Below are 23,306 nucleotides of genomic sequence, written 5' to 3'. Positions count from 1 at the left end.
AACATAAAAAAAGTAAAATAATAACTAACAATATCTATTTATTAAATAAATCAAAATCCTCCTATAAGGTATGAAAACGTCATTCCACGTCCTTAAACTTTTCCATGATGGGCTGAATGAAGTCCCTGAATATAATTTGGCAGTGCTCCGCCAATATAGCTCGTACCTCATCCGGAGTAGCCCCAGCAGGCTGTCTCTCAACAGGGACAACAACAGTAGAAGCTGGATCAGTAGACGAAGGCTGATCCTGTATTGCATGAGTCTTCGGCAAGTGACCCTTGCTCTTGCTGAATGTGATCTTGTTAACGGGCCCCATCTGTGGTGTCCTCTGCTCAATCGAAGTCACTTGAACCCCCGATTAGAGTAGGCGGTTAGATATCAGCAGTGCAAATGGTAGACTACCTCCGCCCAAATAGCGTGACTCTGATTGAATGCAAAGGAAGAAATATAATGCCAGATCAATCGGCTCCCCCTGTGCTAACCGTAACAAAAATCTGGCCCGCTCGATCCCGAATCAGTCTTGTATTTTTTCGGATCAATATTATACCCGACAATCAGATTAAGCATTCTGAAAAATGCTATACAGTCGGTCTGTCGGATCACTTTACTGCCACCATATGGAGGAGCCGAAGGCTCTCGCACAATATCACGAACCTGATCGTCTGTGAGACCATCATCAGGTACCTCATTGCGGCTCTCACTATCATCCGAGCCAGCATCCAGCTCTGTGGTCTGTACATCTGGCGTTGGCGATGAGGATGCGATTGGTGTGTCCTCTCCAGATGGTGTAGTCGCTGCTCTTTCTGGTGCTGGTGCTGTAGGATATGCACCGGGCTCCCGCCGCAGATCAAGAAACTCAGCAATAACGCGGGGAGAGAAGATAATACTCACTCCCCGGACTACTAAGTTGTAGCACAGAGCATCACCAAACTACTCTCCCATGGCACGGTAAAACTCTCCGACCATCTCAGGATATACTGCGCCCCTCTGCCGACAGATCGGGGTCCATCCACGATCAGTGATGATGTCATATATGCTCCATCCCTCCCAAGTGAGATCATGGGAGTCATCTAGAATGATCTCCCGCTCAACTAGTATAGGCCTCACGGTTGGCTGAGAAGGAGCTGCTTTGCTACTTTGGCCTGTCTGGGGTCAAGAACGTTTTCTTCCGCTGCTGCTTGCCATTAGTATACTGTTGATCTATAAAATAATTATGTAATCTAATTAAAGTGAATTAGAGGACATAAATGTTGTGCTGCAGTGTTTGGCAAGCCTTTATTCGAATGGATTCCAATCCGTTCGAATAAGGGCTGCCAAATATAATCTTTAGTTCGAATGATTAAAATTCAATTCAAATGGCCTAAAATTTCATTTGAATGAAGTAAAAGTCCATTCGAATGGAATTTAAAGTCATTCGAATGACCATAAAATTAATTCGAATGACCTCATAAAACATCTATTCGAATGAGCCTAAATTCCATTCGAATGAAGTTCTTTTCCATTCGAATGAGCATAAATTCCATTCGAATGGACATAAATTTCATTCAAATAGAATTTATGCTCATTTGAATGGGACTGAGCCAAACAGACATGGCTGAGTCGACTCAGTCCCGAATCTACAAATCCTATTTTTAACAATAATCCAAGATTTTAATCGGTAGAAATGATTGAGGAGTAAAGCCCCATCATTTCTACCGATTACTTTTGTGTCATTTGGCCCTAAAACAACAAAATGGGGTTGGATTGATTCAAAATCCGAACCCCTCAAAACCAATGATTTAATTGGTAAAAATAAAACCCATTTAACACATACCTCTTGTTGTAGGAGATTTGAGGACTTGGTCAGAGTTGGCGGCGGCGTTGGGGCTGCGAATGGCGAAGGATTCGATCGGACGGTTTGAATGAAAGGATGCACGAATGGCCGAAGAAGAAACTGTATCGCGGCTTATATAACGTGAATTCGTTCGAACGGAAAGGGTATCAGTATTAGTAATATATGTTCGAATGAATTATGTAATAATTCATAAAAAAATATATATAAGTACAAAAGGTAAAACAATACATTTTATATTACTAATACTAGTATATATAATATAGTATATATATATAATATATATTACTTATCTATATTATATAGTATAGAGTATTTAATTAGTTACTTATATATATTGTAAGTAACTAGTATATATATATATAATAGTATATATATTATGCATTAGATGAGTATAAAATAGTCTCAGGTAAAGCATTGCATTATATAGTAACATACTAAGTCTATAGTAAAACATTGCATTAAATATAAGTATAAAATACATTTATCAAATATATGTAGTTTGTGTATTAGTAATTAATAAACCAAGTACTAGAATATATTAGAAAGTATTATAGTACTATTAGTTTTCAAATATTTATGCTATCTATACTATAATAGATAGTATTATACTATTAGTGATACTTAGTATTATACTTATAGTGATACTAATTATAAGTATAACACTATTAGTGATACTAAATAAAATATTATACTATTAGTAATACATAATATTATAGATTGATAAGAAACTTAGTATTATGCTATTAGTGACACTTAGTATTATATAGTGTATTGTATTTTATTATATACTAATAATAATATTTGGTGTATATTTATATATTTCTATTATTATCTGTTCGAATGCATATAAAATTGTTCGAATAGAGATAAAGTCTGTTTGAACGAATTTCTTTTGTTTGGAGGGAAAATTCGTGCCAAATTATCGGTATATGCTGGAGAATATTCTTTTTTTTTTTCGTTCGAATTGTAATATTATTAATTCGAACGGGAAAATATTATGGAAAAAATTCGCATTTTTTTATTTTCGCGTTCGAACTTGTAAAAAATCTGTTCGAACGTAAATTCACATATTATTAACCTGATCATTTCACTTCATTTTCACTCGAATTGAAGTTTGAGAAAGGGAGAGAGAGTGTGGTAGAGGCTTTTAGAGAGTGTTGTGGAGAGAGAGAGCTTCAAAGAAGTGAGAGAGAAGAGATTCTTGAGAGAGAAAAAAGAAGGAAAAGAGGTAATATGTTTTTTTTTGTTATTTTTCATTCTGATTTTCGTTTACAAGTACAATTTCATTTATTGCATTTATTTGTTGGGATAGAACAACTGTTTAATGTGTTTTATGCATATATAGGTATTGTCGATTGATATTTTTATTGGATTGCAAAAATTAGAGGTAAGTTTTTATAGTTTTCTAAGTTATTTAATAATCATATTTAGGGGTAATCATATAGTTTCAAATGTATTGTATTGAAATATGCCATCATGTATGTGAAAATTATATTTTGTGGTTCAGTTTTTTGCTCTTTTTAGTAACTGGTTTTTGGCTTTGTCCCATTCGAACACTCTGAATACAGTTCGAATTGAATGTACTCAGTTCGAACGGAATCAAATGAGGCCATAATTCCATTCAAACATATTGAATGTTTGTTCGAATAGTATCAATTAGATGATAGTTATAATATAATTATAAAATGTAATTATAATGTATAATTGTAAATATTTAAGTATTGTATTGTAATATTCAAATACTTAAAATATAATTATAAAATATTTAATAAAAGAAGTTTAATGTATTAGTGAAAATATTTAATAGATTAATAAATTAATACTTAAATTATAATTATAAAATATAAGTTATAAAAAATTATAATTAAATATTTGAAAATATTTAAGTACTCTAATTATGACTTAAATTATAATTATAAAATATATAATTAAAAAATTATAATTAAATAATTGAAAATATTTAAGTACTCTAATTAAATAGATTAATTATAATTAAATATTTGAAAATATAAGTTATAAAAAATTATAATTAAATATTTGAAAATATTTAAGTACTCTAATTATGACTTAAATTATAATTATAAAATATATAATTAAAAAATTATAATTAAATATTTTCAATATTTAAGTACTCTAATTATGACTTAAATTATAATTATAAAATATATAATTAAAAAATTATAATTAAATAATTGAAAATATTTAAGTACTCTAATTAAATAGATTAATACTTCATTGTATACATTACAAATATTTAAGTAAAGAATTATAAGTACTTCCATATATTTAAGGGCCCATCATGTATACTTGTAATGTAATCTTGCAATGTATTTGTGATGTATACTTGTTATGTTTATTACTGAGCCGTTGGATTTTCTAATTATTTTACATGTAGTTAAACCTTAGATCCGTTCGAGAGTTGTGGCCAAATATTTTCGTAAAAAAATGTTTGGGTACAACTCTTGAATTGTCCAAAGTGGACAGTTTGGGATTCTATCATCTATATGGCATATATATTCAGTTAAAACTCATGTGTTAGTCAATTAAAATTTTGGTTTAGCATTTTCTTATATTCTTCGAGTATGTAGTTCGTAAGTTTCTCGGCCCATGAATAGGGTCAATGACTTACCGTGACTAGCATACTTAGAGAATTGTAGGGAAATGCTGTCAAAATTTTTACTAACATACGAGTTTTGGACTGAGTATATATGCGATATAGATGATAGTCTCTCGAATGGAATAGGACCAACTACCTTAAAAATAGTTGGTAAAGTGACACGTTTATTGTAATAGTTTATTGATAGTGCTTATCCCATGAATTGGGTTTTTTATTGATGGATAAGAGTTGGATGTTGTTGGGAGATAGACTTGGTCGAGACTATAAGCAATATGCACAAGGGGTGAAGTCTTTCTTAGAATTTGCTTGTGGGAGTGTTGACAGTCGAGGATTTATAAGATGCCCATGCAAGAAGTGCAAAAACCTTAGTTCATATAATATGATGGCTGTGGAGGATCATTTATTCGTAAATGGACTTGATCCAAAATATTCACATTGGGTTTTACATGGTGAACCATTTCCTAAGGGAGTTCGATTTGGCAGTAATCTCAATCAGATGGATGAATGTAACGAGATCGGCACGGACGACATAAATGATGATGTTTCTGATGATAGTTATGATAATAGAGAAGATATGACTAAAATATTAGGGGATCTTGGCGCAGGCATATTTGGTGCCAGGGATGGAGAAGGAACATTTGCACAATCATTTGAAGGAAATGAAGACTTTGGATTACTGTGGGAGGATGCACAACGAGAATTGTACTCAGGGTGCACCCGTCATAGCAAGTTGTCATTCACTGTCAGGCTGCTCCATATTAAGTCTATTTGTCGTATTTCTGCAAAGGCCATTGATATGTTGCTTGAATTATTTAAAGAGGCTCTCCCACTGGATAACATAGTACCTCGAAATTTTTACGAAGAGAAGAAATTGAAGCGAGGTTTAGGATTTGATTATAATATCATCCACGCATGTAAGAATGATTGTATTCTCTTCTAGAAAAATATGCAGAATTTGATTCATGTCTAGTGTGTCATGAGTCAAGATGGACATCAGATAAGCGTAATGTACCCCATAAAGTGCTAATACATTTTCCACTTATTCCTCGACTTCAGAGATTGTTTACTTCCCGGATGACTGCGACAGATATGACTTGGCATCACACAGGGAGAGTTCAAAATGATCAATTCCTCACGCATCCTGCAGATTCCTTACAATGGAAGAAATTTGATGACGAGTATCCATGGTTTGCCAGAGAACCTCACAATGTACGTCTTGGTTTAGCAACTGATGGCTTTAATCCATTTAGCAACATGAGTACTTCTCATAGCACCTGACCTGTCGTAGTAATGCCTTATAATTTGCCACCATGGAAGTGTATGGAGGATCCCTATTTAATGATGACTCTATTAATCCCAGGGCCAAGGTCACCAGGAAATGAAATAGACGTATATTTGCAGCCAATGATAGTAGAGTTGAAAAAGTTGTGGGAAGGGTGTCAATACATATGATACGGCCATGTCGGGAGAATTCAAGATGCATGCTGCAGTACTTTGGACAATAAATGATTTTCCAACATACAAGAACTTGTCTGGGTGGAGCATGAAAGATACACAGTCTCAGTGGTTAACAAATGGTCAGAAATTATGTTTCATGGGACACCATCGATATCTACCTCATGATCATAGATGACGTTCAAATAGAGCATTGTTTGATGGAAGGGTTGAGCGTAGGTCAACCACCAGAGTATTCTAGTCTTGATATTCTCACTCAATTGGAAGATGTTCCAGACAATAGATTTGGAAAGAATGCAAGATGTCGAAAGAGGAAAAGACAAGCAGTGGAATTGAATTGGACAAAAAAAAAGTATTTTTTTTTTTAGTTGCCATATTGGTCTACCTTGACACTGCGTCATAATCTAGACGTTATGCACATTGAAAAAAATATATGTGAGAATATTTTAGGTACCCTGATGTCAATACAAGGGAAAACAAAAGATACAGTCAACTCTCGTAAAGATTTGAAAGAGTTGGGAATAAGATCGGAGTTGCATTTGCAAGATACTGGGTCATAAGCTTATATGCCTCATGGATGGTATACACTTTCGAGTAATGAGAGAAAGAAATTTTATGACTGGTTCATGACAATCAAATTACCCGATGGTTATGCTTCAAACATGTCAAGATGTGTCCGAGCTCATGATTGGAAGATAACTGGTCTCAAAAGTCACGACTGCCATATATTTCTGTAGCGATTGTTGCTAGTTGGTGTGCGCAGAAAGCTTAGTCGAGATGTTCGTGCAGCTTTGACAGAATTAGGATGATTTTTCAGGAGTATTTGCAGTAGAACGTTGAAGGTTGATGCCTTATTAAAAATGGAAGTTGACATTACATTGATATTGTGCAAGTTGGAGAGTTTGTACCTGCCTTCATTCTTTGATGTAATGGTTCATTTGGTTGTGCATCTACCTCGTGAAGCTTTAGTTGCTGGCCCCGTTCAGTATAGATGGATGTATCCTATTGAACGGTTTTTGGGAAAACTTAAGCGATCTGTAGGGAATAAGGCTTGTCCGGGAGGATCGATCGCAGAGTCATACATTCATAATGAGTGGCATACATTTTGTTCAATGTATTTTCGTGGGGTTGATACTAGATTTACAAGACCGGATCAAAATTATGAAGGTGGACAAATGGGAGTTTCGTTAGCATTTACTGTGTTTTCCCAGAAAGTACTTCCCATAGGTGCACAGGGGGGCTATGACCTATGTGGGCGAGAGTTTGAAAAAGCTCACTGGTATGTCTTGAATAACTGTGAAGAGATTGAACATTATTTGAGGTTAGTGATGATCATCTAATTTAATAGTATTTTTAAGTGTATTTATAATAATATAGTGTATATTGATACAAATTAATAGCTCACATTAACATACGCAGACATATACAACTACTTCGCATGAATGGTGTGACTGACGTAGAAAAGACGCACGAAGAAGAATTTGCCTTGTGGTTTGAACATACGGTTTTACTAAAAATAAATATGCACAATTATTTGAATTTTATACATTTTGTATGTGTCATGATATTTATATATGATATTGATATAAGTAGAAGAAAATTTATTTATGTAGATTGCATCGAAATATAGTGAACATTCAGGTAAAATCTCACCAGAAGTATATGCTTTGGCATGTGGTCCGTCTAAGCGGGCTATCCAATATTCAGGATTTTTGGTGCGTGGATATAGATTTCACACAGCAGACAGAGAACGATATAGGAAAACTCAAAATTGTGGGGTCGTAGTCGAAGGAAGCCATGGGGATGATAATATCGATTTTTACGGAATTGTAGAAGATATCATAGCGTTAAAGTATGTGGGGGGATATATGGTCTGGTTATTTAAATGTAATTGGTGGGATGTCTCAAACCCTATGTTGGGAGTGTGTAAGGATGAATATTTTGTAAGTGTCAATACCTCTCGCAAATGGTATGAGGACGATCCTTTCGTCCTCGCGGGTAATCGAGTTTTTTATTTAGATGATCCGGAGTTCGGAAATCCACGGCGGGTAGTCGAGAAGTTTGCACCAAGAAATGTATATGATTATATTCCAGAGGCAGACAAACCACATGACGAAGTTGATAGTCCAGACCATGAAGAAGCATATCAAGAAAATGAATCAGGCACCAATCTATTTGTTGATCTAAGCCAATATGACATGGTCCCATTGCACAGAGAAGATGTTCAACCCGAAGTAATTGAAGGTGACATGTTGGAAGAACATGAATCAACTGAAGTGTCTACTGATGATGAGAGCGACTGGTCCAACAAAACTGATACCGAATGATTTTCAAACAGATATTTGTGTAGGTATAATTCTTATAAAAATATGAAATGTATCTTGTTTGAATAATAATTTATTATAATTTCAAACAGATATGCCTCCTAAACACAAAAGAACACGTGAGCCATCCCTACCACCTACTAACTCCCCGTGTGATTCACCTGCCAATAATGGTGGGCCAACATCACCAGAACCAGAACAAGGTATTTTATCATTGTATATCTTTTAAATAAAATAATTTAATTAAAATATATGCTTTAATTTTTGTATATATAGTTGTTGTAAATCAGCGCCGAGTTAGAGGCATTACGAGGGGTGTCGGCATAGAGAAAGTAAGGAAATTAGGTAAAATTAAAGTTGATATACCTGATGATTACACCGGTGGCTCTGGGGATTAGGCAGCTTGGCTTGCTTCTTATGTTGGTACACTTGCATGTATGCACCGATAGCTATATCCTCCTGGGCTAAAGTTCCCCAAGATGTGAAAGATCACATCAAAAATTGTTGCTTGGTAATAAGTTACTCTGGAGAACATTTTTATTTAAATAACTTTTGAAATTATACTAATTACTTCTAATTTTTTGAAGGACGAGTTTGAACTAAATTTTGGCCGACGAGAGGATCGACTAACGATTGAGGAACTGATGTCGAATGCATTCCGGAGGTACAAAGGTCGATGCCATGCACACAATCAGAAGTTCTGTACTATGACAGAGGTGCGTCAAAATCCATTCCAAGCAATGCCACCAAACGAATGGGAAAAAGTTTGTGATCTGTTTGAAGATTCTGCTTATCAGGTAATTTCGCTGCTATCTTTTTTTAATAATGATAGATGTATTAAACATAAAATTATAATATTTTTTTAAGCAACAGAGTACGGTGAAGAAAGCAAATAGATCAAATTTAACGATACACCATCATGCAAATTCTCGATCTTTTCATCGCTTGTAAAAAAAAATGGTTAATTATTTTAGTCTCCATTAAATATTAATACATACACTTTTCTGGTTTAAATTCTGATATTAATTTTCATTTTGCAGCAAGAAGAAAATCCTGCTGATTATGATTTGACCTAATTGTATGCTAAAGTACATAAAAATCGTGATGGTGTTTGGAGCAATCCTGAAACAGAGGCAAATTATGTAAGTTTAAGTTTATTTAATTTCATTGTCTAAATATATTTTTGTTACCTATACTAATTTTAATGTTTTTCTTTTTGTAGGACAAGATGAATCTCTTAAAGACACTGCTGCGGATCCATCTGATGAATCATCTGTCAATGATGCTCAAATCTTTTCTCAAGTTCTTGGATCACGTTTTGGATATTTGAGGGGCTTAGGACGTTGTGTGAAGTCATCCTCAACATCGTCATCCTCTTCTAAAGCCAGATCAAATGACGACCAGACTAAGAGGTTAGAGGAAGCTACACTTGAGATAGAACGATTGAGGTCGAAGGAAAAAGAGTTGCTGATCCGATTAGATCAAGAAACAGATTTAGAGGCAAGATTAGAAGAGAGGCTACAATTAAATAACCAAAAAATGTTTGAACAATTCCAGTCAATGATGTCCCAAAACCCTATGCCACCAGTACCACCACAATCATAGTTCATTTAATTTTTTTAATTACCTTTATTTATGATGTTTGTAAACATTTGAACAATTGATGTATATAGATTACAATTTGTATTAGAATGTTCTTTTTAATTAAATTTTATTTTGTTTGATCAATACCGTTCGAACTTTAAATAATCCGTTTGAATGGTAAATTACCATTTATGTATACATTCGAACAAAAACATATCCATTCGAACATAAAAAAACCCATTCGAATGTATCGGGAAATACAATCAGTGCGTTTGTTCGAACAATTAAATACTCATTTGAATAACGATATTTTTCAAAACTTCGTTCGAACAGAAGATTTCCGTAAATATATTGTTTGTTTGAACAGTTAAAATTTTTCTTCGAACAAAAGTCACTTCAAAATGTGTTGTTCGAATGGATTTGGTCAGAGATGGTTGTTAGTTCGAATTAACATTTCTTGTTGTTCGAACAACAATTTTTTCATTCAAACTTCATTCTGAGATGACATTTTTTTGTCTAAAAAAAAAATTACCGTTTGAACGGTTTCGACTACTTCCGCCCAATTTCGTCCCTAAAAATACTTTTTGGAGACGAAATTCAATTTTTGTCTCTGAAAAGCTTGCTGAGAAGGTCTTTCTGAGACAAAATAGAGATAAAAAATTTTCATCTTGAAAAAGTTCTAGGGACGAAATTCTAATTTTTTGAGACAAATTTTTTTGTTTCAAAAAACCAATTCTCTTGTAGTGTAAAATATCTCCTCACAGATTTACAATCACCTTATGAACAAGCTACTACCCTTTATTGTGATAATCAAGCAGCTTTGCACATTACATCTAATCCTATATTCCATGAATGGACCAAACATATTGAGCTAGACTGTCATCTCATCAGTGATAAGATATTATAGGGTAGTATTCAGACTGCTTACATCTCTATAGGTTGTAGCTAGCTGATGTGTTCACAAAAGCACTTCCTGATTATCTCATCAATTCACATCTATGCAAGATGGGAGTAGTCAATTACTACTCTCCATCTTGTGGGAGGCTATTGGAGCATGATAATGAAAATGCAACCAAGGAGAGTACAACATAGAAGGTGGCTTCGTTAGATGCAATCATCCGAGCATAATGGTGCATGGCTGTACCAATGTCAGGGACATTTTTCCTCTACATTTTTCATTCTTTGTAGTGGAGTCATTTGTCCTTTTTGTTGTCTTTTATTTAGATTTGTTTGTATGTAAAGCTGGCTACTGCATAGTAGCGTGCATGATTCTTTTCTTTGTACAGATAGTCATAGGTGCTTTTGATACATGCTTTCCTATATATTGCATTCTTTAATTTCATTTCAATTTGAATGAAAAATTCTAGAGCTTCCTCTTCCATTTTGAAGCTGTTTTCCCTTCTCATATTTTTCTTCTATCCTTAGTGACGCCGGACATAATAGCGATTATTCTGCAGGCTAGTTCCAACAGATGATTCACAGGAGAAAAATCGCTCAAAACTAGAGAGAAAAGTCTCTAGGGTTTAACTGAATATTATCAAATCAAGCAATAAATAAAAATCAGTCCACAAGCCGGACTGTTATAGCCAAAAATCGTGTTTATCCGAATTTCGCCAAAAATAGCAAAATCTTAAAAATACTCCAAATTGAAATTCGAAATAAAATAAGCAATCTGTAAAAAATCCGGCCCAAATCGGGTTTAAAATGATTTCCTAACTGACAAGCAAAATATTACTATAAATAGTAAAAAATAACTAAAACTAGTGATTCGGAGGGGAAAACAGCAGAATTTGAGGTCGAAAAAAAGTCACATGGAGCCATGCTCGATGTGGATAGCGTGCGCGCCGAAAAGAGCTTTCCGAATTGGGGTCTTATGTGCGATTCTGACACCCGTAGCCAAAGTTATGGCCAAAAGACTGAAATGCACTCAAAACAGCCCCAATGAGGAACATATCACAATCAATTCCCGCCTTTGCGCTGATCTGCCAACTCATGGTATCTCAGCACCATCAAGGTGCAATCTGACAGCTCGGCATCATCTGTTTCGGATCCCCCTGCATCACTTAGCTTCCCAAGTGCTACTCTGCACCTCAATTTCTTACAGAGAATCATGCTAAAGGATTTGCAAACCTGAAACAAGGACCTATGTATGTAGAAGAACAAACATAAAAATTCATAGAGCTATCAAAATTCTCACCATACTTAATTCTAAAAAAAAAAAACATAGTAAAAAGATACAAAGAAAAGCTAGCATTCTTAATTATGAGATTACACAAAGTCCATAGAATGATGTATGATTGTATAGAAAAGTATAGAGAGCAATTCAGCTTCCATCACTTAGAACAAGAAAAGGCCAGCATTTCAGTCAATGTAATGATTTAGCAAAACCAAGTTCCATGGGGAGGTGGGAATTTTTTTGCTAGATTAATTCAAAGGCCAAATTGTTCCAATGTATAGAAGCCCAGCATGAAGATTATTAGAGACATATTCAGCCAAGCAAACTCTCGACGTTACCACCACCCTTGCCCTTAATGAAGTAGAAGGATCAACAGACTTAGTGATAGGGTATATAGACATAGTTTTAATTAAGTACACTACTACCAATTCTTTACAGACACTGATTATTGTTTGATTTTGGAATCACTTGTTCTTTCATTCTCACACATATCTCAGTTCTTGATGTAGAAAGTGCACTGTTAAAACAAGAATTTAATATCACTACATTAGTTAAAAGCTCAACTCTTTATATGATCTTAAAAGCAAACTCGATTGTTTACGTTAAGAGTGAATTTGATACTAATATAGAAATTGATTCATTATCCACCAACAATGCCAAGATCGATGAACACAAAAAAGAAGTGATATTCTGTCAACCTAGTGACTTTAGTTTTAGCTTTGCCTGGAATAAAGTAAGACTTTATATGCAAATAGTATTATTCATACCAATGTTAAAAATGTTAGAGGATGATTGTGCATCTTGATTACCTAACTAGTATTGTGGAACAATTGAAAGGAGTTGATCTAAAGAATGTGTTAGTGTTACAAAAGTTCCTCATTGTCTTCTCGAAACACATGTAAGGATTACCCAATGTCCCAATTGGACAACATATTTTCTGCGTAGTAGAATACTCGCTAACCAATCCAACCCATCCTTACAAAGTGTGAGGGTCCTGCCTAATGTGAAAGGGGACAAACCACTTTCAGAGTTGAGTGAAAGGAAAACATGAGAAACAGAGGTGGTGCTCGGTGGGGTGTGAAAGAGAAAGGAATCGGGGAGAGAGAAGGGAGTGATGTGGATGCATGAGGGGAGAGAGAGAGACTGTCGGAGCTGGAGGGTTTCGCGTGTGATACTGTTGACTTGCAGTAGCAAGAGGTTGGCCATGGTGGAGACATGAAGGAGAAAAGGGAGGGCTACGGTGGGGAAAGAGGAAATGGCTGGGAGAGGAGAAAGAGAAGAGGGAAAAAGTGAGGGAAAAATCTAGGGTTTGAGGGATTTAATCCTATCCCTACAACCGAGGGTTCCTAATTTGATCTATAGGTAGAGATTTAAACACTTAAACTAATTAACTAAATAATAGGTAGATGAAATAAAAATACAATGTGACTAAATTAAAAAATCAAACTTTGTTTTATTAATCCCAGTGCAATATTTTTCTCTAAATATTTTAAGAGAAATAAAACCATCTAAATAATAGAGTTTTTGACGTAAAATAAAATAATGAATATCACATAATATTCTTAATTAAATAAAATCATTCAAATAAAATGATTTTCTAAAACTATATTACTTTCGGGGCTTCACAAAATAAAGAGGCTTACTTGAAATATGGGCTTGGTTCAATAATACCAAAAATATCCCATTTAAAATAATTTTACGCATTTGAAATATTTCAAAGACTTTAAAACACTGGGCTCCATTTAAAAATCACATGCTAAATTTAAAAACACAAATTCGATATTTAAAATTCATTGATGAAACTCGTGAACAATCGAGAGAAAATGAGCGGTTGGTCACATACCTGTTGCCTAGGATAGACGATTTATTTGACCAGCTGTATGGAGCTGTAGTTTTTTCTAAGATCAATCTTTGACCCAGGTACCGTCAATTGAGGAGTAAGGAAGTCGATGTACCTAAGACAATCTTTTAGACTAGACCTCATGAATAAGGTATTTCAATGATTCTTAGACTTATTGATGGTGGTGTTTATAGACGATATTTTAGTGCACTCTCGAAATATCGAGGAGCACGGAGATCACATGAGAATGGCACTAAGGACTCCCTGAAACCACCAGCTATACACCAAACTTAGCAAGTATGAATTTTGGTTGGAGGAAGTAAAGTTTATAAGTCTTGTGGTCTTTAGGGAGGGAATCGTGGCCGATCCAAGCAAGGTGGAAGTAGTGATAGACTAGCTAGCTATTATCGTAGGTTTGTTCAAGGATTTTCTAGACTATCAAGTCCTCTTACAACACTGACTAGGAAGGACGTTATGTTCATTTGGACTGACAGATGTGAATGAAGCTTTGAGGAATTGAAGAGACGGCTATCCATGATCCCTGTTCTAGCTCTACCCAAGCCGAATAAGTCATTTGTGGTATTCAATTATGTGTCAAAGTATGGGTTCGGTTGTGTTTTGATACAAAAAGACTATATGGTAGTCTATGCATCTAGACAATTGATTGGCAGAGGCGAAGGACTTGCCCCTTTTAGCTTGGGTGAGGACGTGATCTTGTTGTTCAAAGGATCAAAGGTGATCCAAACAACCAAGGATATCCGAGTGTAAGTTAGAGGTTTACTTAGAAAAATCCTAAGCAAGCTGAAAAAGGTAATAACAAGGTCATAAAAAATCCACTCTTTCTAAACCCTAAGCCATGTATGAGTGAGTGAGTGAACGCTCTAGGTTTCTCTTCAAAATAAGAGAAACCCTAATCTTCAAGGTTCTCCCATAGGTCTGAAACTTCCAAAGAACAAAACCCAAGTTTTTTTTTTCTTTTTTTCCAAAAATAAGCTTACGCTGTGGCCTTCCTTTCCTTCCCAAAATATTCATTCTGATAACTTAACCAAAAGATGGTTCAGATTCTCACTCTTGGAAGAAAACCCTAAGCATTATGAGTATAGGTGTGTGTGTTTATGTTGACAATCACCTCAAAACCGAAATTATTCTCCTTCCCTTGGTCATGTGTGTGCCTTGTTCATGAAGAACACATGGGAAAAACTGAAGCATTGCCTTTCTCTCTTGGTCATGCGTGAGAAATAAAAAGAGATGGTGGGTTCTTCTTTACCTCGTGGTTTCCATTGATGAAAGATGATTCTAGCCCTTGCAAACACTTAGAACAAAACTCGAGTGGATTGAGGGTGGTGTGAATGGTGTTTGGGTGAGGAGAAGAGAAAATGGTAGAGAATAGAGAGAAAATGGCAAGCATCCCTACCTTGTGACTTTTCCTTTTCCCTCATCATGAGGTTGTGTTGGAACTAGAACTAAATCCTAAGTGGTGTGTAAGACCTCCAAACTCAAACCTTAGTCCAATTTTTACCCTTCTTCTAGTGCCTAGGTTCATTGCATCAAGTTGCAGTTGGGTAATTTTCAAAACCTAGATCTTCTACCTGTGTTCATGCTTGCCAAGTGGCAAGTGAAAGTGTGTGTGAGTGAAGTGGCTGCCGAAAATCTCTTAACTCCCAAAGTAGCTCTTCCTCTTTTCAAAGTTTTGGAGACTTGTGATTAGGCAATAGGGGTGGCAACACTCTTCCCAAGTGTCATCCATCCCAAGGATTTCCCACCAAAGTTCTTCTAGAGGCGTGTGCCCCTTTATTTTCCCAAGTGGATTTTGCCCCTTCCCAAGGCAAAACCCTTCATCTTCTTTGACGCATGGCAACTCTCTCTTAGAAAACCAAAACCCTCTCTCTTCTATGGTTGCCGTGCATTGCCTCTTGGCCTTCCCTAGGCTCCACTTTCCAAATTCTTATCATTTCCCTTCTAGAACGTCCCTCTAATAGTGACAAGTGTCACAACACCTTTTTCCCATGAGCAAGCCTTCTTACATGCATGACACATGGCAAGAAGGTGGGTTATCCCCTAGGGTAGGCATACAAGACCAAACCCTTGACTCTCTCACCTCTCTTCCCTCAATTCAGTCCAGGTTCATCAAGCCTTAGTTGTAGGTTTCATTGGATAACAAGTGGCATCCAAACATTGGGTTGGGCATGTGCCCTAGCTCTAAATTCCAATCTAGATGCTTTCCTTAAGGCCTTAGATGCCTAGTATTCCAATCTAGCCTCTAAATAATATACCAAAATAACTAAAAGGCTTAGCTAAATTCCTAGTCATCACATCCTCCTCCTTAAGAAAAAGATTTCATTCTCAAAATCGGCATCGTAATCAAATATACAAAACTAATGATAGGAAAATAATTATGATCGGTACCTCTAGTACTGGCTGCTGAAGAACTCTCAGATGATGATGGACATGGTATTTCATTTTCTTCTTCTGTTACCGAGTCTTGCAATAAATAAAATATTGCGTCCAAGTAGCAATCATAATACATGTTTACCTGCATCTCATTTAACTTATGCTCAATCTTAAGTTCAGTATCTTCAATAGGCTATTTCTCTTCACGATAATGAATACAGTTAGTGGATGTATCTCAAGTCTCAAATGGCTCAAATCTAATTACTTGAACTTTTGTAGCGGGACTAGATTCTGCTTTGGGGTTAAGTCCAAGCAGATGTGACCTTCATGCATCTTTCCATACCAATGAGTCATGTGGGGGTTGTCGCTCCTCGTGTAGTAGGGCTCACCATAGAAAAATATTGCCTAAAAACTCTGTGTCCATCACATGAGTGTGATGATGCTCAAACCCCTCCATTTGCTGCTGGTGAGCAGTCATCATTTGATCCTCTCTTTCTTGCCAATTCCTGTGGCTACATTCACATCTTTCTCTAATCTTCACTACCGAGGATACATACATATGTGAGATTTTTTTATTACGAGCCATGTCTTGTTCATGGGTATGGTAGGTGCACACATCGTCACTAGAGATTCAAAGATAGCACATAGACATTTGCATAAAGCAACCAAGGAACAATCAATCATACACAAGTTTCAAGAACACACAATTCTAAGATACAAACAAATGAGAGTATTTAGTCCTCATTAAATCTTCTCATTCCCACGTCACTTCTTGAAAGGCTGGGCACTTTTACCAAAGAGATCCTTTGATTCCTCTACTCTTGGTCCTTGCTATCCACAATTTGCACTGGCCACTCTTCATAGGATAGGTTAGGCTGAAGTCGTATATTTCCGGGTTCCATAACTATAGGCTACGTTTCCTTAAAGCTCTTCTTCAATGACGATACATGAAAGACATTGTACACTCCTTGCATTTCGGCCAGTAGATCTAATTGATATGCTACTGTACCAACTCTTTCCATAACCTCAAATGGTTTTACACATCGAGGACTCAATTTTCCCTTCTTACCGAACCGTACGATTCCCTTCAAGGGTAAGACTTTAACATACACCCAATCTCCTAAGGAAAACTCCAATTTCCTTCGTTGTTTATTAGCATAACTTTTCTGACGACTTTGGGCTGCTTTCATCCTTTCCCAGATTAGTGCCACTTGCTTCTGTACATCCTGCAAGTACTCCGATCCTAACAGCCTCCTTTCACCAACTTCTTCCCAATATAGAGGGGATTTGCACTTTCTTCCATACAACGCCTCGTAAGGTGCCGTCTTGATCGTATCTTTAAAGCTATTATTGCAGGCAAATTCTATCAATGGCAGATGGCTTTTCCAATCGCCACTAAGTTCCATCACACCAGCACGTAACATTTCCTCCAATGTCTAAATAGTACGCTCCATTTGTCCATCTGTATGTGGATGATAGGCGCTACTAAACCTTATATTCATGCCCCACATCTTCTATACGCTTTGCCAGAATCGTGAAGTAAACCGCATATCCCTATCGGACACTATAGATAGGCACTCCATGTAGTTTGACTATCTCCTTAACATAAACTCGAGAAAGCTTGTCCAACGAGTCCATGTTAGCAATAAGCAGAAAATGTGCACTCTTGGTCAATCGGTTAATTATGAACCAAATCAAAATCTTTCATGATGATGTCCTTGGTAAACCTATCACAAAATCCATAGGCACATCTTCCCACTTCCATTTTGGGATCGACAGTGGTTGCAACTCTCCAGCTGGTCTCTGATGTTCAGCCTTTACCAGTTGGAAAATTGAGCATTTTGCTACAAACTCTTCCATGTCTCTTTTGATTCCATTCCATCAAAACTGACCCTTCAAATCCCGATAAATTTTGGTGCTACCAAGATGAGTAGCATAACGTGTGCAATGGGCTTCCTTCAAAATCTCCTCTTTTAATTTCGAAACACTAGGAATCACTTTCCTCTCCTTGTAACACAACATTCCATCTTTACTAATTGAAAAATGCTCCAGCCCTTCAGATCTTAGAATTCTCTGTTGAAGCCTTTCCAATTTATCATCCTTGCCCTGTTCTTTAATATTTTCCTCCTTAGTTAATGGTACAATCTCTTGCACCACGAATAACATAGCATCTCTTAGCAGCTTACCAATCAGTAGTTCCCACATTCCTGCCAAAAGATATGGCAGGTCGGCCTGAGTCTTACAACTAAAGGCATTTGCTACCACATTGGCTTTTCCGGAGTGATACTTAATTTCAGACTGGTTGTCACTAATCATCTCGACCCATCTTCTCTAAGTTCTTCTGACTAAACAAATACTTGAGACTTTTATGGTCAGTGTGAAACTCACACCTTTCTCCATAAAGATAATGTCTCCAGATCTTCAATGCAAAGACTACTACAACGAATTCTACGTCATGCATAGAGTAATTCCACTCTTGATCCTTGAGTTGTAATGAAGCATAAGAGACGACTTCTTCTTCTTGTATTAATACGCACCCTAAACCCATTTTAGAGGCGACACTATAAACTACATATGGCTTATGAGGCTCGGGTAAAGCCAACATAGGTGTCGTGGTTAACCTCTTTTTGAGTTCTTGGAAACTCCTTTCACATTCCTCATTCCAAACGTACTTGGCATTCTTCTTTGTCAATGCCGTTAGCTAAATAGAAAGTTTCAAAAATCCTTCAATGAACCTTCTGTAGTATCTTGCTAAACCCAGAAAATTATGTATTTCGTGGGCATTGGTTGGTCTCTGCAATTCCATTACCGCCTCTATCTTAGTAGAGTCTACAGCCACACTTTCATTGGAAATGACATGTCCCAAAATTTCAGCTCTCTAAGCCAAAACTCACACTTGCTAAGTTTAGCGTAAACCTGACGTTCTTGTAAGGTCCTTAACACTATCCTCAAATGCTCCCTATGCTCTTCGTCACTTTGAGAATAAATCAAGATGTCACCACTACAAAGCTATCCAAGTACTGTATAAAGATTCAATTCATCAAATCCATGAATGTTGTAGGGGCATTTGTCAGTCCGAAAGATATTACTAAAAATTCAAAGTGTCCATAACGAATCCGGAAGGCTATCTTAGGTACATCTTGGTCCTTGCTCTTTAATTGATGATACCCTGATCATAGGTCTAAATTAGAAAATACTGATGCTCCTTGCAACTGATCCAATAGGTCGTCAAACCGAGGTAAGGGGGGTATTTATTCTTAATAGTAACCTTATTCAAGTCCCGATAATCAATACACATCCTCATGGTTCCATACTTTTTCTTCACAAATAGGACTGGTGCACCCCCAAGGAGATGAACGTAGATGAATAAATCCTTTTTCAAGGAGTTTCTCGATCTGTACCTTCAACTCCTCAATTCTATCAGGGCCATTCAATAAGGTGCCTTGTGCATTGGGACCATTGCTAGCTGTAATTCATTCACAAACTCTATCTCTTGATTCAAGGGTAATCCAGGCATATCATCAGCAAAAACCTCAAGAAACTCTTCTATCATAGGAATCTCTTCAACTCCTTTAGGTTCCTCTGTTGCACTAGTCATAACTACTAGATAAGCTACCGCTCCTTTCTTCTTAATTTTCTTTCCTTGTCCTACAGTTAATGTTGACAGAATCAACTTAACTACTTCCCTTATGTAATGGAGTTTGTCCTTAAAGGGTAATTCGAAAATCACCTTCTACCTTCGGCAATCTACCTTAGCATAATGCCTTGATCACCAATCCATCCCTAAAATAAAATTGAATTCCATTAAATGAAAGACAATCAAATCCACAGTCAGGGTTAGTCCTACAACTTCCAATAGACAATCCCTAACTATGTGAGTGCATCCAACTATCTTCCCATCCGGAATAGCTACTAAAAATTTTTGAGACAAGTATTCCACACTCAACTTACAGCTTCTCAAGTGATCATAAGATACAAAAGATTGCGATGCTCCATAATCAAACAAAGCACAAGCCATATGTTGCTTTAACTTAACCTTAACTTGAAGGGTAACTAAGGTTACTCAAGAATTCTTAGCAAACACAAGCTACGAACTAAAGTAGGGTTGGAATGTTACCAGTGATTACTCCGGCTTCGTCGCTTTCTCAGTTTTCAAATCTACTTCTCTTGGCCTGATTGCATAGACTTTAGCCTTTATGGGGTTTTCCCCTTGCCTCCTGGCGTTGCTGCTCCTCCAAGCATATTATGTGGACAATCTCAAATCATATGGCCAATTTGACCACATCTAGAACATGGTCCTGTGGCAAATTGACATTCACCTCTATGCCTTCGTTTGCAACTACGACATGGTGGTGGCATAATGGGCACTACATTTCAGACTACGTTCCCCTTTCCTTTGTCCATGGTGTAGGGAATCTTCTTCTTCCCCATATTCTTTCCTAGAGAATGCTTTTCCTATATGTGAGTCTGCGACAAAAGCTAGTCGTGGCTTTATATGAGGCGTGTACCCACGCTACTTGTTGGTCTTAATGGGTCGGGGGGCACACCATGGGCACCCTACCGGCTTTCGGCTTCAACTCTTGCATGTAGCACTCTCGCACCTGGACCTGGTCTTCCCGAATTTCTCCTACCCCTTGAGCAGTTAGGAACTTTGAGGAGATAAACTTAACTCACAATAAATAAAATTCATCAATTTCGTAAACTTTCATATATGTTTAAAATGAGGCAATAAGAAGTATTTAAACTAAACCCTCACATACCCTTTGTGAATAGTGCCGCGCTATAGTACTGTAAATAGTGCCGCGCTACAGTAACTTAGCCTCTTGAAACCCTAATTCAACAAAATAAAACATATGTGGGTCAAGCATCCTCTAGCCTGATTGGTCTAGATTAATTCATATAACTAATGAAATAAGCTATTTTAATGAAATAAATAAGTCCAAGGCTTTCAATAACAATAGGCCCAAGTTGTGTCTTCCATAACGTATCACATGGATGAAAACTGGATCTCCTTCTCTCATGTCCATCTTGAGTGTTGGGCTCTTGCTAGTCTCATTCCAAGTGGATTGCATCAATTTTTGCATTGTTTCATCAATCTTCTTTACTCTTGATCTTGTGATTGGCCCATTTGGAACTTCCAAGGGATTTTTAAAACTTGGTCCACCATGAGGCCCATCATTCCCCCTCTCCTCAAAAGGATTCGACCTCGAATCTTCTCCACCTGCATCAAAGGGAAAAAGATCAATAACTTTAAAAATAACAGAAACATGATACTTACCCAAAAGATCTACTTGATATGAATTATCATTTATTTTCTCATGAATTTGGAAAAGATATCCAAGTTACTCCTGTCATCTATAAGCAAAAGCATCAAACCAAACTCTGATAATGACAAATGATACTCTCGCAAACATTTATGCAACAATTCAATGAGTGAAAAATGATACTCCCACAAACATTCATGAAACACATCTAAAGTCTTCCTTATACCAAAATGACCACTTCAATTATATGCGACCTCAATGAATGGCAAACCATACTTCCAAAAGTGTTTATGCAATACGCCTAAACTCTTCTTTACACCAAAGTGACCATTCCAACTATATGCAAACTCAATGAATGGGAAACAATACTCCCACCAATGATCATGCAACACTTCAAAGGTCCTCTTTACACCAAAATGTTCCATGAAAACACCTCCATGTGCTCCATGCACAAGCAACTCGCACATAAGACTAGTAGGCTCACAAAGTCTATTCTCTCTAAACAAATACCAATCTAGTCTATAGCACTTACCAAGCGAGGCTTTCTCACGTACTCCATACACACTATCAAAGTCATCATTATTAGCATGCAATTTCTTATCATATTCAAATCTCAATAACTTTACATCTAAAATAAAGATGAGGAGGACACACCTTCTTGCTAAAGCATCAACCACAAAATTTTCCTTACCTTGTGTGTACTTGATTACATGAGGAGAAGTCTCAATACATTCCTTCCACTTAGCATGCATCCAAGTCAACTTACATTGTCCCTTCAAATGTGTCAAGGACTCATCTTCTTCAAAGAAATGTTGGGTAGGGATTGTCGCATCTAACACAAAGTCAATGTAATGCTCTATCTCTCTAATAGGTGGCAATTCACTAAGCACTCTGATAGGAATCATGACCTTATATCCCTGCAACAAATAAACAATAACACTAGGCAAAGAGTCATTAAATTCGTTAGTATAGAAGCTTGTTTTAGCATAAAAACTCACTTCTCTCTTTGTTTTTCTCTCACTTTCTTTACTCTCGCTTTTCTTTTCACTCTTCTCTTTCTTTTCACTCTCTTTTTTTTCTTGGGGTTTCAGCCTCACCCTCATTTCTTTTCTCTCTCATCTCTCTCTCTCTCTCTCTCTCTCTCTCTCTCTCTCTCCTTTTTGGTCTCACTATTTCTTTCTTCCTCAATCTCACTCACACTCTTTCTTTTTCGCTCAACCTCACTTTTACTCTTTTTTTTTTTTTTTTAATCAATCTCACTTTCTCTCTTTCTTTTTTGATCCATCTCACTTTCACTCTTTCTTTTTTGATCAACCTTAATTTTTAGCTTCAGTTGGTCCTTATAGACCTATTTTGTGGTTAAAGGAGCAAGTTTGATTGTTTTGCCATCCCTTACAAAGCTGTATATGTTCTTGACCCCATCATGGATCACCCTCCTGTCATACTGCTACGGCCTCCCCAACAAAATATGGCCAGCATGCATAGGTACAACATCACATAGCACCTCATCCTGATACTTTCCAATTAAAAAAGATACTAGTACTTGCTTATTTACCTTAACCTCCCTACAATCATTCAATCACTGCAACTTGTATGGTCTAGGGTGTTTCAAGGTAGGAAAATTTAATTTCTCAACTAAAGTAGTGCTAGCCACATTAGTACAACTCACTCCATTAATGATCATACTACATACCTTGTTGTTAACATGACATCTAGTATGAAAAATATTCTGTCTTTGCTACTCCATATCATCTATTTTTATTTGTGTATTGAGAGCATGACTGGCAATAAAAGACTCTCCATGCCCTTCATTCTCATACT

The 23,306-nt window shown here is 36.5% G+C and overlaps 1 protein-coding gene across 1 annotated transcript; it reads right to left on the bottom strand.

The window, feature by feature from the left end:
• Positions 1–18,102: 18,102 nt before the first annotated feature.
• Positions 18,103–18,537, bottom strand: LOC122310249. The gene has a single exon (XM_043124131.1). It carries the CDS (start codon positions 18,535–18,537, stop codon positions 18,103–18,105), a length of 435 nt encoding a protein of 144 aa, XP_042980065.1.
• Between the last annotated feature and the right edge of the window lie 4,769 nt (positions 18,538–23,306).

Source organism: Carya illinoinensis, chromosome 5 (genome assembly GCF_018687715.1).
Source record: "Carya illinoinensis cultivar Pawnee chromosome 5, C.illinoinensisPawnee_v1, whole genome shotgun sequence".
Classification (NCBI taxonomy): domain Eukaryota; kingdom Viridiplantae; phylum Streptophyta; class Magnoliopsida; order Fagales; family Juglandaceae; genus Carya; species Carya illinoinensis.
The sequence above is the reverse complement of the archived record's forward strand: the minus strand, read 5'-3'. Positions and strand labels throughout refer to the sequence as shown.

Excerpts from the sequence above, each read along its gene's own strand:
- LOC122310249 (XM_043124131.1), bottom strand. The coding sequence starts at position 18,537 with ATGATTAGTGACAACCAGTCTGAAATTAAGTATCACTCCGGAAAAGCC.